Source organism: Mixophyes fleayi, chromosome 7 (assembly GCF_038048845.1).
Source record: "Mixophyes fleayi isolate aMixFle1 chromosome 7, aMixFle1.hap1, whole genome shotgun sequence".
In the NCBI taxonomy this organism is placed as follows: domain Eukaryota; kingdom Metazoa; phylum Chordata; class Amphibia; order Anura; family Limnodynastidae; genus Mixophyes; species Mixophyes fleayi.
The window spans coordinates 51315245-51328521 of NC_134408.1; the positions used below are offsets into that span (position 1 = coordinate 51315245).

The following is a 13277-nucleotide window of genomic DNA, read 5'->3' on the forward strand; positions in this document are numbered from 1 at the left end:
AGGGAGGGTTCAGTTCACCGCTTTCAAAATATTTAAAATACATAGAGAGACACAATATTTTCAGGAGTTATCCTCTTTTAGAAACTCATGGTCTCAATGTTGGGCGTTATCCCTCAGTTCTCTGGCGCATAATGATCACGTGGGTATGGCTGCGTACCCTAAGACTTTCCGGAAACAAGCCCGTATACTGAAGATTCCTGTATTTTTGGTTCCTTCCACTTTTTTCACTTACAGTAACTGTGTAGGAACAAGGGTCTTTTCGGATCTAGTAGAAACATCAGTCTAACACTGGCTGACGCATTTAGTTCGTTCCAGACTGACTTTTTCAAAGCAATTTCCTCATCCGTCAATAATCCTCTTTAAAAAGGGTTAGGCTCCAATGGTTACCATCAAGGGTGTGTGATGAAGAGCAATTATGCTGCATTGTTGTTAAAAAAAAATACACTCAAATCATGCAATTAACCCATTGCAGTCAAGTAAAATGAATGAACATTTTAAGTGATTAAATTACTACCACAACAAAAATGCATCAATTGCTAAGACTTACTGTCAATTGCATAACTTAATAAAAGTAACATACCAATCTATAACCAATTAGATATATACATTGATAAATAAAAATACATATAAATAAATAAATATATACCACAACTTGTTCCGTTTAATCATATATAAATAGACATTCCATAGATCTAACTTGTTCCATTTAATCATATATAAATACACATTCCTTAGATCTAACTCAACAACTATCTAAAACTCAAAAGCAGAAGAATAAAAGTAATGGGATTCGGTCCAATTAAAATAAGGAAAATGTTACTTTGAATCACAAGATTCTACATATAGTTAATAGCATCTATAAACTATAAGTAACTGACATTATATCTAAATATAACATAAGCAATGCTATAGTTCATATTCAGCAGATTGAGGGTTCATAATAGAATAAAAATCAAACCAGCTAATTCAAAAAAAAATTCTTTCTTCCAAAAACAATATGCTAAAGATCAGAAAACAAATGTAGAAATGAGTCAAACAATAAAGTTGATTTGGGTAGGTGAAACACTGAACTTTGTTTTACAAATGTTTCCATAACAAATCCACAGCAGTAAGTCAGTGGTAAACATCCTACATCTAGGCTAAAGTACATTATTGTTTTTTTCTTCCACTTATTGCAGTGTAACTCCGATTCTCGCCCCCCTCTGCATGTTCATTTTATTTCTCACTCACATTCTACTCCTGCTTTTCTTGCTCACTTGATTAATTTATCCCCCCTATCACTACCTGTTCATGCTCTTACCAGGCTTTAGTCCTCTACAAATGCACCCTTATCACTGCCCTGGGCTTCACTACACCGTCCACCACGCTTAGCCTTCAACAGTCCAAGCCCCAACAGTGTCATGCCCATCTGACCTTATACATGCAAAAATTGTTCTTGCATTGCCAATTTCCACTGGAGGAAATCATTGTCTCATACTGACTTCCTCAACATCAATTACTTCTCTCTTCCTAAAGCTTTGTCTTATTTCTCTCTAAACAGTCATATTTGAAATGTATTTCTCTACAATCCCTCTTTACTCTCCAGCCAACCCACCTGTGCTCCTTCCCCCTGACTCTGGGTCCAAATTCTGCACCCTTTTCTCATCTTCTGACCCATTCATCTGCCCCCTCGTCTTTATCCCCTCTCACCTCCTTTGCTCCTGGCACCTGCTCCCATCGCTTCTTGTCTCTCTTTTGAGTTTAAACTCCTAACCCTTATCTATAAAGCTCTCAGACACTCTTTTCCAACCATACATTTCCAACCTCATCTCCATCCCACCCTCTTGGCTCTGCCAAAGACCACCACTGAATACCTCCTCACATTCTAACATCCAAGGTTTCTCCCTTGCTACTCCTCACCTATGGATTTCACCCCACCCCCTTCCTGCAATGTGTCATTTAATGTTGTTTTATTTGAACACAATGGAAGATCTTCAGGTAATGTGTTATTCATTGTTCTTGTTTTCCTGCTCCCCTTTGTTTGGCACAGCCAACCTTTGTGACACCTCATAACTAAATAATAATAATAATAACTTGTTATTCTGTTCTTTTACAATATGTGCTGATAACCTCTTAAATGTACATACTGTATCATATATTATTTTTGTTCAGGTGTCTTTTGACACATATTTGGTTTTCTGAAAATCTGGATAGACACACAGTGCTATACATAAGTTGTGAATGAGAATTTGTATGTAGTATTTATGTTATACAGGATCCACTGGAGTTTGTGTCTGGTCATTTTAATGTGCAGTCTTTGGCCACCTCTACAAATCTCTTTTTATATTGTTGCCTCTTCCATTATATACTGTTTTATTTCAATGTAAATATTTTTTCTTTCGCTATTTGGGTTAGCAATACTAATGTTATTGATGGTTTTATGATCTTATTTTAAATTGTGGCTTTAATCAAGTATATTTTGTAAAGCATGTCTCCCAAGAGTATATCAAACTTATAATCTCAAACAGCTTTATTTATAATTGCATATGCTACAACAGTTCACACTCAATGTAGAGTTTACATATGATGTCCACACAAAGTGACAATTACATTTATTGTTATGTCTTGGGTTACATATGGTGTCCTGTATATTTGCTCTTTTATATGTTCTGGATGTTTTATGTTTTGAGGAGAAGGTGTTTTCTGGCATTATAACTATGTGTATTAAGCCACCAAATTTATAGAAGACCTTGAAGAAACCAAGGCTGCTTTGCTACATATATTGCCAGATTCTCTGAAAGTGTCTGAACAAACACTTGTACACACACAGACTATAGAGATATACACCATTCTCCAAAACATTACTAATCAAAGGGAACAAACATTTTATAGTATGTCAGCAATCCTCATATAAGCAACAGTGGCATTCTCCTGCAGACTTCTCTTACTGTATTCCATTTAATGCATAAGTAATGTGTGATTTAGCAAATACGGATTTATAGGGACATATGGATTTAATCAATTGATAATGGAGCAAATTCTTTTTTTCCACAGTAAGTGAATTTAATAACTTTTCTATTTAGCAGTTAAAGCTTTGATGTAAAGTAATTATAATTCAGGTATATGATGTGTCATATAACCTTAACATTCCCATCTGCAATATTTTTAGCAAAATATTTATCTGTATTCGAAATCACATTTTTCATGCTTTTGGTAAAATGTGTTTTTTCCAGGAAGTTGGATGCATTCATCTATGATGCAGCTGTGCTGAATTATATGGCTGGAAGAGATGAGGGCTGCAAGCTTGTGACAATAGGCAGTGGATATGTCTTTGCGACAACAGGTTATGGTATTGCTCTACAGAAGGGTTCTGCATGGAAACGGCCTATTGATCTAGCTCTTCTACAGTTTGTTGGAGATGGTAAGTTATATTGTATTACACAACTTCAGTGGGAAACATGCTGTTTGAATATTATATGAAATCGTTACAAGAAAACCATTAAAGCTGAAAATTCTGTTTTACTAAATAACGTACAATGGAGTTTAAAACCTTCCATAGTGGTGGGGAAGTTTTCCACATGCACCAATTTACAAAATTATGAACTGGAATGTTTTGCACGCTATCGCTCTCTTTTATCCCCACTGATGCCAACAGTCATAAACTGGGACAGGATGAACTTACTCTGCCATGCCATCTTTTATCTGACTACAGTTTATTTGGGGTTAACCGCTTATGTTGGAGTTCCCATTTACCGTCAGTAACCTGTCTTTACTGTCCACTCCTACCATTGTTCTCAGACACTTGCTGACTGTGAATGTCAACTGCACACTAGTTGTAGAAAAGTAGCTGCTGTCGACGCCATTTTGCTTCACCTGGAACCACTTACTTCTTGGGTGTTAGGTTTAGCTGCTGTAGCTCCTCTTAGCCAGTGACTGGCTGGTTCCTTCTGACCACTTATTTTGGATCATGGCTATGGCTGGTTACTCTTGACCCCTTACTTTGTATCAGGAGAGTGTTGATACAGGGCACTGCATTCAACACAGGCCAGCTGAGGAACAGATAGAGCTTCTACCTGTAGGTCACAGGATCCAGCAGACAATTGGTGACATGGAAGATCTTGAAAGCAGAATGATGTTGATTGTTCTTAAAGGGTCTTTACAAGAACTGGTACACACCAGTGTGAGGCACTGGTGATCACCCAAAAGTACAAGATGGAATATGAATGCATGGGGCTCTATTGGCCCTTACGTACAATATTTTACACACTTATTAGCAAAAGATAATCCTGTCCTTTGCCTCTTAAACCAACCCAAGCGCCACAAAGTCTATGCTGCAACAGCTAATTACTTTGATTTTTTTTGTGTATTTTTGCGTATCATGTGACTGCTTGATGGACCCAAAATTTAAAATATTCTGTGGCAACAATTGTCTACCCATACTGGAAGAATGGCTCAGGGCGACCCTGCACATACACATAGGTTGTTCTATGTATCTCCTCTTCCTTTGCCTTCACCACACCTAATAGAGTTAAAGACACCTTTTGTCACAAGGCCCAAAACATTGTACTGTGATAAGATTATCACACATTTATAATATTCACAGGAGGGCTCTGGATGGAAATAAAATTATTGGACAGCAACAAAAAGGTTGTACTCTATAACATCTGCAAGGTAACTAAATATTTTGACACATTATTTTGCAATGCTTTTATCTCAATATTTAACTTAATAAAAAAAAAAAAGTTAGTTTCCCTTTCATTACATAACCGCACAACCTTTAATTAAATAATCTCTAGATCCTGAAAACACATATTAGAAATATTTTGGTGGTTTAAGTACCTTTTAATTATCCCAGTAATAGATATTTCTCTGCAATGTTTCAGGCTGGTGTAGGTTTATATCAAGTTTGATATTCATGTCCTTTTATACTATTTGAATATTGAAGGAACCGTAATATTATCTGAGGTGTAAAAGAGATTCCCAGATATTAAAAATGTTAGGTTCTTGGAGCAGCAATTATAAGATTTTACGTTGCCTAAAGGTCCCTAACATGCATCTTCCCCCCATACTGCCCAACACTCCAGACACACCCCAGTAACAGGATGAGCTCTATAATAATTGTATGAATGGAGAAGTGCAGTGTTACACAGGTCAGCTGTGCACTTTCATGCGTTGTCTGTCTTCATTGCTGACAGACTGCATTGCAAAGAGGATATTGTCTCCTTTACTTCTTCTGCTTCCCTTGCTGTAAGCTACTTCTTGACTGCATGAAGAAGCAAAAGAGACTTGTGTCATCCTGCATTTCTTCCTACAATGAATTATTGCAGAACACAGCCCAATTCAGAAGAATGCTGGGGGATGGCAGTGCAATTGTTCCTTTGGGTGGCATAGAGGGGGTGTAACTTTTCACCTTAGTACATGTTCATGATCCTCAAGATCAAATTACTTACAATGTCATTGAAGAAAATCATTATCTGTTACAAGCATAAAAAACACTGCACTGAAGGCTCTGTGACCTACTCTGCCATCCCATCCTTTACTGTTTGTCAGTGGTTTTACTAATTTGTCTTGGCGTTCCTTTTACCTCAGTATCCTGCTTTTGCTGACCACTTCTACTTGTGTTACTTGGCTTCTTAGCCAGCACCTGGAACTGCTTTCATTTGGGTGTTAGGTATAGTTGCTGTAGCACCTCTTTGTTGGTGACTGTGGCTGATTCCTCCTGACCTTTTACTTAGGATCAGGATTTTAGGGTAGCAAGCAGATCGTAGACTCAGTCTGCTGGGTTAAAGCACAAGTAATCCGGGGAACGTATTAGAGGGTTAGCTCTTATCTGTAGGTTGCGGGATTACTGCAGATAATACACATTGTGCACCATCTTATTGGAAGAGTAGAGTTTATTGCTCATATAAAGCTTTTAAAAGGACAGTTATGAATCACTATGTGGTAGTGATTATACATTTAGGAGTACATGATAGTACACACAGCAGACACCTACGTATCATATAGAGCCAAAACCAGTCTCCACCCTGCATAAATTTAAGTAAGCACTTGAAATACTGAACCAACCAATCAAGAGTAGATTTGACTGGGCCAATGGACATGGGCTTTATGCTCATGTGTGGTACATTTCTGTGGGTTTGTAAAAGGACAGACCTCTCTACTTGCAAAAATTAGAGCTTTCAACACAGGCATATCACATATTAATGGCTGGCATTGGCTCTGGCCACAGATAATAATGTATTATCTAAAATTGGAATTTGAATGCAATTTACAATAATATGGGATTCCCAAATAATTGCATGGTTCATCATTGGGTCCAATTCCATACAAATCTCTAACACACCAAGAATGACACCCACCACCTAGGCATTCAAACAAGAGAATGCAGTTATGAAGGTCATGCCTTCCCCCTTACCTTAACTCATATCAGGTGGTAATTTACATGTGACTTCCCATTTCAGTGTTGCACAACCATGTTGCCTTAAGGCAGCACCTTTATACATTTTCTACATTTGCAACTATATACATCAGACATTCTGCTCCAATGACAGAAATAAGTGTACACAATAAATTATATCTTCCCATTTTTGTGTTCAGAAAGCTGGATCCAGCCACAACCTCAACCAATGTTTAAATCCAACATGCATTGCTTGAGTAAACAAGATAGCCAATTAAATTTACTTACCTGTAAGTAAACTTAGTTGGCAGTAAGTAGTTTCAAGTTAATTTAAATATACTGAGCAGGGGAAGAACTATAGCTGTTTCAGGGGGTGTGATAGCTAAGGGTTATGGAGGTGAAGGGAGCCCGGCAATGCCTAGTCATCTACTAAAAAGTTTGGGCTTCACTGCGCAAGTGTCAGACTATATTTCGAAGAGTTGAGAAGTGGCCTATTGAGAGGATGGAAATGAGGATGGAGAGAGGATGAAAATGCATCACCACACCACAGATACATTTTGCCAGGTCATCTGGCGATTGTATATTATGCCCTGGTACTGAAAATAGATTAGATCCATCCTTATTAATAAAGGTGTTCATGTGTTTTTGCCAGGTATAAAGCCAACATAAAGCCTAATGTGACATCATTTATGTGTTTAATTATAACTGATTTATTTTTTCTCCATGTATACATATAGAACAATTTACGTTTTTTTCCTTTTATTTATATTTTTGCTGTCTTATTTTTTTTTTTTCTGATGCATATTAATAAATCTCATGTATCCTGCATATTGCTCAAAACAGGTGCATGTCACGAAGTGTCTTACAAAATTGCTGATTATGCATATATATGAATATCATGCCCTGTAATATAAAATTCCACTTGACAGTAAACCATAAGCATTACCCCATTTCAGCAATAAATGAATTCAGTGCTGATGATTTGCAGGATGAAACTATAAAAAAAGTCAGCAAATCCACAGGAGACTCCAAACAAAGGGTCAAGTGGATGGGTCTCCATTATATGCTCCTCATGTGTGCATAAGGTTAAAGAGCTGATCTGGGAAAACACTACATTTTGCTAAGAATTTACTTCTGTTTTTGACATAATTAATAAATATTTTCTGATTTTCATGGTATGAGTAGCATTACTTGAAGTGGGACCTATGTAACATTTTGCATATTCACAACTATATGTATGCCATAAAATGCTATAGTTACAGTATGAAATGTGTTGTTAATGCTATTGGAAGAGCAACTGCTCTTAAAAAATTTTATTTACTGTATAGGCAGCATATACAACCCTGATAGAATGTAAATGCTATTAAACCCCAATTGTTCACATAAGTAGTGAGCTTTCCCCTTGCTGGGATAACAGGATTAAGTATACCAGTTTAGCACTGGCTGTGCCTATTGATCCAGCCAGAGCCTTGGGACTTCTTCCAAAGGATATAATTTTTCAAGTTAGAGATGTAATTTGCACAAAGGAAAAATAAGTTATATAGTTACATTTGTTTTTACACAATAATTAAATATTAATAGCAAAACCTACATTTTATATATATAGCCCAGCATTTTTTGGGATATTTTTGAATAACCGTAGCTGGTGCCTCCAAGTTATGGGTGATATCTGTCATAGGCATCGCCATGAGGTTGGCAGATGATGCATCCAGCACTACCGATACATCTCTACCCGATCAGATAAACAGGAAGTGTTTATCTGCTTTAAATTAAATGTTGTTTATTGTACAGTTTCAGTAGAACACAATATAGCCCTAACATAGTTTTAAGTTACAGAAGGGAAATCTCGCCCAAGAGGTGAAGCAGAAGGAACACTCTCATTAATCTGTTGACAGATTGCTGATTAGCCATCGTGTGTCTGTCAGACATATATTATCTCTAATCAGCAAGTTCAAATGGGTCCTGAACTGAGCCGCACATGACAATATTTGTGCCCCATTATAGACTTTACAATACCTTGTGAAGGACCAAGAAACACAATTCTGTAGTCACCAGGAACTTGAACTATGCCTGGAGAATTCCCTTTGCCACCACAGAGACCCATTCTGATTTACACGCATTCAGAAGAAGCAACCAGCCTTGAGAATCTTCATGATTAAAAAAAAAGTGCATTGGGGGAAGACTCCAGAGATGTCAACATAGAGGCTTGCTGCCAGCGGCTGCACACTATGTGCAGGTCCGTTTGCAGTGACAGGCAGGGACAGTGTGCTGCCCGGCTGCTATGATTGTGTTTTAAACACAATCAGAGCATCTGGGGAGCACACTGTCCCTGCCTGTCACTGCTGAATGGACCTGCACATAGTGTGCAGCCGCCGGCAGCCTCGGATGTCAAAAAGGGGGCAGGGCCTAAATCGCCCCCCCCTACATCGCCCCGGGTACAAATATTCTATAGATCCGCCCCTGAGTCCAACATCCAATTTTCCAATTCAAACTGACTCCCCAATCCATGATTCCCAAGAGACATCCTTACGTGCTACAGCTGCTACTGCAAGGGTGATACAGCTGTACAGAAGAAGGGGACCAAGAAGAATCAGCATTTTAGACAATTGTCGCTGAAGCAAGCATTTGCAAGAGAAACCAAATATGAAAGCCAGCATCCTGTTGCACAGCAGATCACTAAAACCATGACAGCCATGTTAGCATTGGCTGTGCATCCGATTTCTGCCATTAATGTATTAGGTTTTAGCAGCATAGCTGAGGTCATGTGTCTACGCAACCAAATTCCATTTCAATTCCATTTCTCCTAAACAGCAATTCCTCAGCTGTACTGGGAGGGTAAACAAAAAGTATTTTAGTCAATAGAAAATGCCATTGTATCGACTATCCATTTAACTACGGATATGTAAACAAAATAAGTCAGTTGGAAATAGACACACAATAAATTGTGAATTTCAGAGGGCATCTATCGACAGTCACGCTACAAGATAGAAGAAGAGGTCATTGAAAGTGGGCTGCAGTTTTTTCCAAATGATATAAATCTTCTCAGATGCAAACAGCTCCTGTGAGCAAGCTGTCGGCTTAAGTCACACATGACACGTCTCCTGCTTCAGCTTCTCCTAAAAATAGTAGAGCCACAAAAAAACTTCCCTTTTCTAAGATAGTAATAGAAAGTGGTTTAGGGTTATATATTCAATGGACATTTTGCAATCATGTAATTTACCTGGCGCATTCTGCATTTCTGAACCATGATCTGTTCTTTGACAAATTTTATTTAGGTCTTCTTTCACTCCCATGAATGGATGCATTTCTCCAACTAAATTGCCAACACAACTTAGTGTCTACACAAACATAAGGAGAGTTTATAACAGTAAATTCCTTATCAGGAAAGATCCTCATGTCATTGGGTTCTCTCTCTCATCTTAATGAAGAATTTTGTAACTTTATCATCATTGCATTTGCTTTCTCTAATTCAATTGCCCAAATACTTAACCAGTCTTTTAGGTTCTCTAACTCCATCAGATAGCATAAATTGTCAGCCATTGTATCTCCATCAATACATGTATGCATTGCCAGTGCCAGATTCTGTCCTGGAGTTTCAATTGCATTGACAAGACAAATGTTTTTAACAACCAAATCTGCATCAATCTCATTTCAATGCCATGCTGTCCATCTAATGAACTGTGCTTCTTACTGTAGCATGCCTTTTAATGATGGATGCCCTCTAACGTTAAAAATTGAATGTGTGCATAGTCTTTCAGATTTTTTATTATTAATGCAGCTCAATGACCTCTTCTTCTATCTTGTAGCGTGACTACTGATAGATGCCCTATGAAGTTTAAAATGTATTGTGTGCATAGTTTTTCAACTTTTTTATTATAGGTGCAGCTCACCTTCAGTTACCTCTTCTTCTTTCTTATAGCTTGACTATCAATTGTGGATACCCCCTGAAATTCAAAATTTATTGTGTGTATAGTTTTTCAACTGATTTATTATGGGTGCAGCAAACAATTAATTACCTCTTCTGTCTTGTAGTGTGACTATCAATTATGGATGCCCTCAAAATCTATTATGTGCCTAGCAATTCAACATTTTTATTATGGGTTAAGCCCTCCTTGGTTCATCTACTTCTTTAAATGTCTACTAATGCCACTGTCTATCTCATGAACAATTTGTCAGGCGTCGTCTCCGCACACACACTAGGTGCCGGGGACGGTCGCCTTCATTGCTGCTCGGGCGTCCTATTGTGAAGCAACGGGACGCTACTTCGGGGTCTCAACAGGAAGTTTGGGCACATGCGCCCGAACGTTGCGGCTTTGTTGCCTAGCGACGGAGACGCCATCCAGCTCGTCTGGTCCTCGGTCAGAACAGCTGACCGCTGATCCCACGTCCACCAATAAAAGGCAATAAGTCTGTATTTAAACATGACTCTGGCACCACTAGGATGCCAGAGTATCTAGGTCTCTAGACTCCAGCACTAGTTTGTTTCCTAAACTTTCTTGATTATTGGGTTCTGACCCTAGTTCTGCCTGACCACTCTTTTCGAATCTCCCTCTGGACCGATCCTGATTCTCTGGTTTTGACCTTTGACCTCCTTATGCTTCTTCTGCCTAGTCCTTTGGTACTTGGATTGCCGCTCGGTTTTCACCTTTGGATTGCACGACTACGCTTATTTACCTATACCTCACTGGTAGCTAACTGGGAGGACAGTGACCTGCACGTCTCAGCAGCAAAACAAAAATCCCCTTGTGGAGATCCCTGGTGAAAGCCTGAGGCGTGTTTAGACTCCGCACCTCCTAGCTTTGCAGCGCCAATACCGACAGGCAAGACCATCAGAGCAAGTCTGTTCGTGACACAATTCTTCCTACTGTCAATTCATTGTCCCTGATGGATGCTGCCTACAGTTCAAAATGCATTGTGTGCATAGTATTTAAAGCTTTCTATTTACTTGTCATAATGTCTACTGATGCTGCTGTCCGTCTAATGACCTCTTATTCTTACTACCATTATCAATTGGTTTGAAATACTGAAGAATGTAATTTTCTTCATTCAGTGACCTTATGTAGATAATTTATGCAAATTGCAGTTCCACTATGTTTCATAGGCATTGATCTTTTATTAAACTGTCATGTATTTGTGCCACTGCTCTGTCACTAAATTTAGGCCGCCAGGTTGCTGCAGCCTTTGGCCAAAATTGGTAAAAATTTGACAGTTGTGAAGAGATCATTAGAAAATAGACTGCAAATTACTTTAAATAAATGTTAATGCTATAAATAGTAATGTGGGAGCAAAAACAGCTCAAAATCACAATTTTACCTATTTTTTTCCACAATTTTTAATTAAATCCAGATCCAAAAGTAAAACCAAGATCAAAATCTTTGAGGATTTTTGGGCAAAACCAAAACCAAAACATGATTTTTTTAGAAGGTTGAACTTGATGGTAATTTTTCAACCTCATCAACTATCTTCCTATGGGCCTGATTCATTAAGGATCTTAAATGAAGAGGATCCTTATTTCAGTCTCCTGGACAAAACCATGTTACAATGCAAGGGGTGCAAATGAGTGTTCTGTTTTGCACATAAGTTAAATACTGTCTGTTTTTTCATGTAGCACACACATACTTGATAGCTTATTTGTACACTGAAATGTAAAGGTGATATTTGTGTGCTACATGAAAAAACAGGCAGTATTTAACTTATGTGTAAAACAGAACACTCATTTGCACCCCTTCCATTGTAACATGGTTTTGTTCAGGAGACTGAAATAAGGATCCTCTTCATTTAAGATCCTTAATGAATCAGGCCCCATGTTACTATTTTACTATAGAACCAAAACCAAAACATGAGGATCCGTGCACATTTCTTTTAAGAACTAATGAAAGGACACTTCAACATGGAAAATGAGCTGTTGGAGGTGAAGGCTGTAACAATGTTTGACAATGACCAGGACACTGAATGTCTGGTCTAAGTTAAATAAAGCTCTTGCTACACGGTCCAAGTGGGTTGAATAGCCAGGCCTCCTTCCTCAATTCACATAACTACACTAAAACATCTCTCAACCAGTGTAATGGCATCTCACAAGTGTAGCACTTTTTCTGGGACTTTCTGCACCTAAATTTACTGCAGTAAAAATTAGTGCTATTCATTTTTTCTTATAAAAGTCCAGCTCATCCATACCAATAAAGGGATTTATGTGATTTTGCCAGATATCAAGCCAAAGATGTAAAGCGATTGAAAAAGGCAGTACTAAACAAATATAACACATTTTATTATTATTTGCTGTAGTAAATTCCAATTTGAGGCAAACTGAATTTTACCCAACTCTACCCATAAATCTGATTTGCAGCTAAAACTTTTAAGCAAGAACAAGAAGCCCTTAGAGAGTAAATGGGTTTATTTATTTTTTTACATCCTTCATGTTTTGTGATTTTTGCCAGTAACTTGCAAATAATCCTTGTTACACAGATCTCGCTATCTGCATTAGTGTGATTTGCTATGCACGCAGCCAAATTAATTCACAAAAATGTATTATATTGAATTACCGCTTAAAGCTAATTACATTTGTTTTGGTTGGTATCGACAGGAAATGTATCAATATTGATTTCCCAGAAAATAGAAATCTTCTCTTAACAATTAAAATGTTTTGATTGATCTGATTTGGAAAGGCCTAAGGACAAGAGGTCTATTTTTTTGGAGTTTCATAAGTCATTATTCTGTACATTAATGGATATATCTTTACTCAGTATTTGACTCTTTCTTTGTAAATGTTAACTGACATATCATTTTCATTCAAGCACCGGAGGCATGTGCTTTTAATTGACAAGAAAGTACGCTATGAATAGCTGATTTTTCCATTATCCATTTAGCATTGCAAATAACAATGTTCCAATCAATTATGTATTAA

The 13277-nt window shown here is 37.7% G+C and overlaps 1 protein-coding gene across 1 annotated transcript in view; it reads left to right on the forward strand.

The window, feature by feature from the left end:
- GRIN2A (glutamate ionotropic receptor NMDA type subunit 2A) overlaps positions 1-13277 on the forward strand; it is a 502726-nt gene that overhangs the window by 472104 nt on the left and 17345 nt on the right. The window contains exon 12 of the mRNA XM_075179825.1: positions 3213-3400. Within this exon, the coding sequence (XP_075035926.1) occupies positions 3213-3400 (188 nt within the window). The remainder of the gene's footprint in view (positions 1-3212; positions 3401-13277) is intronic.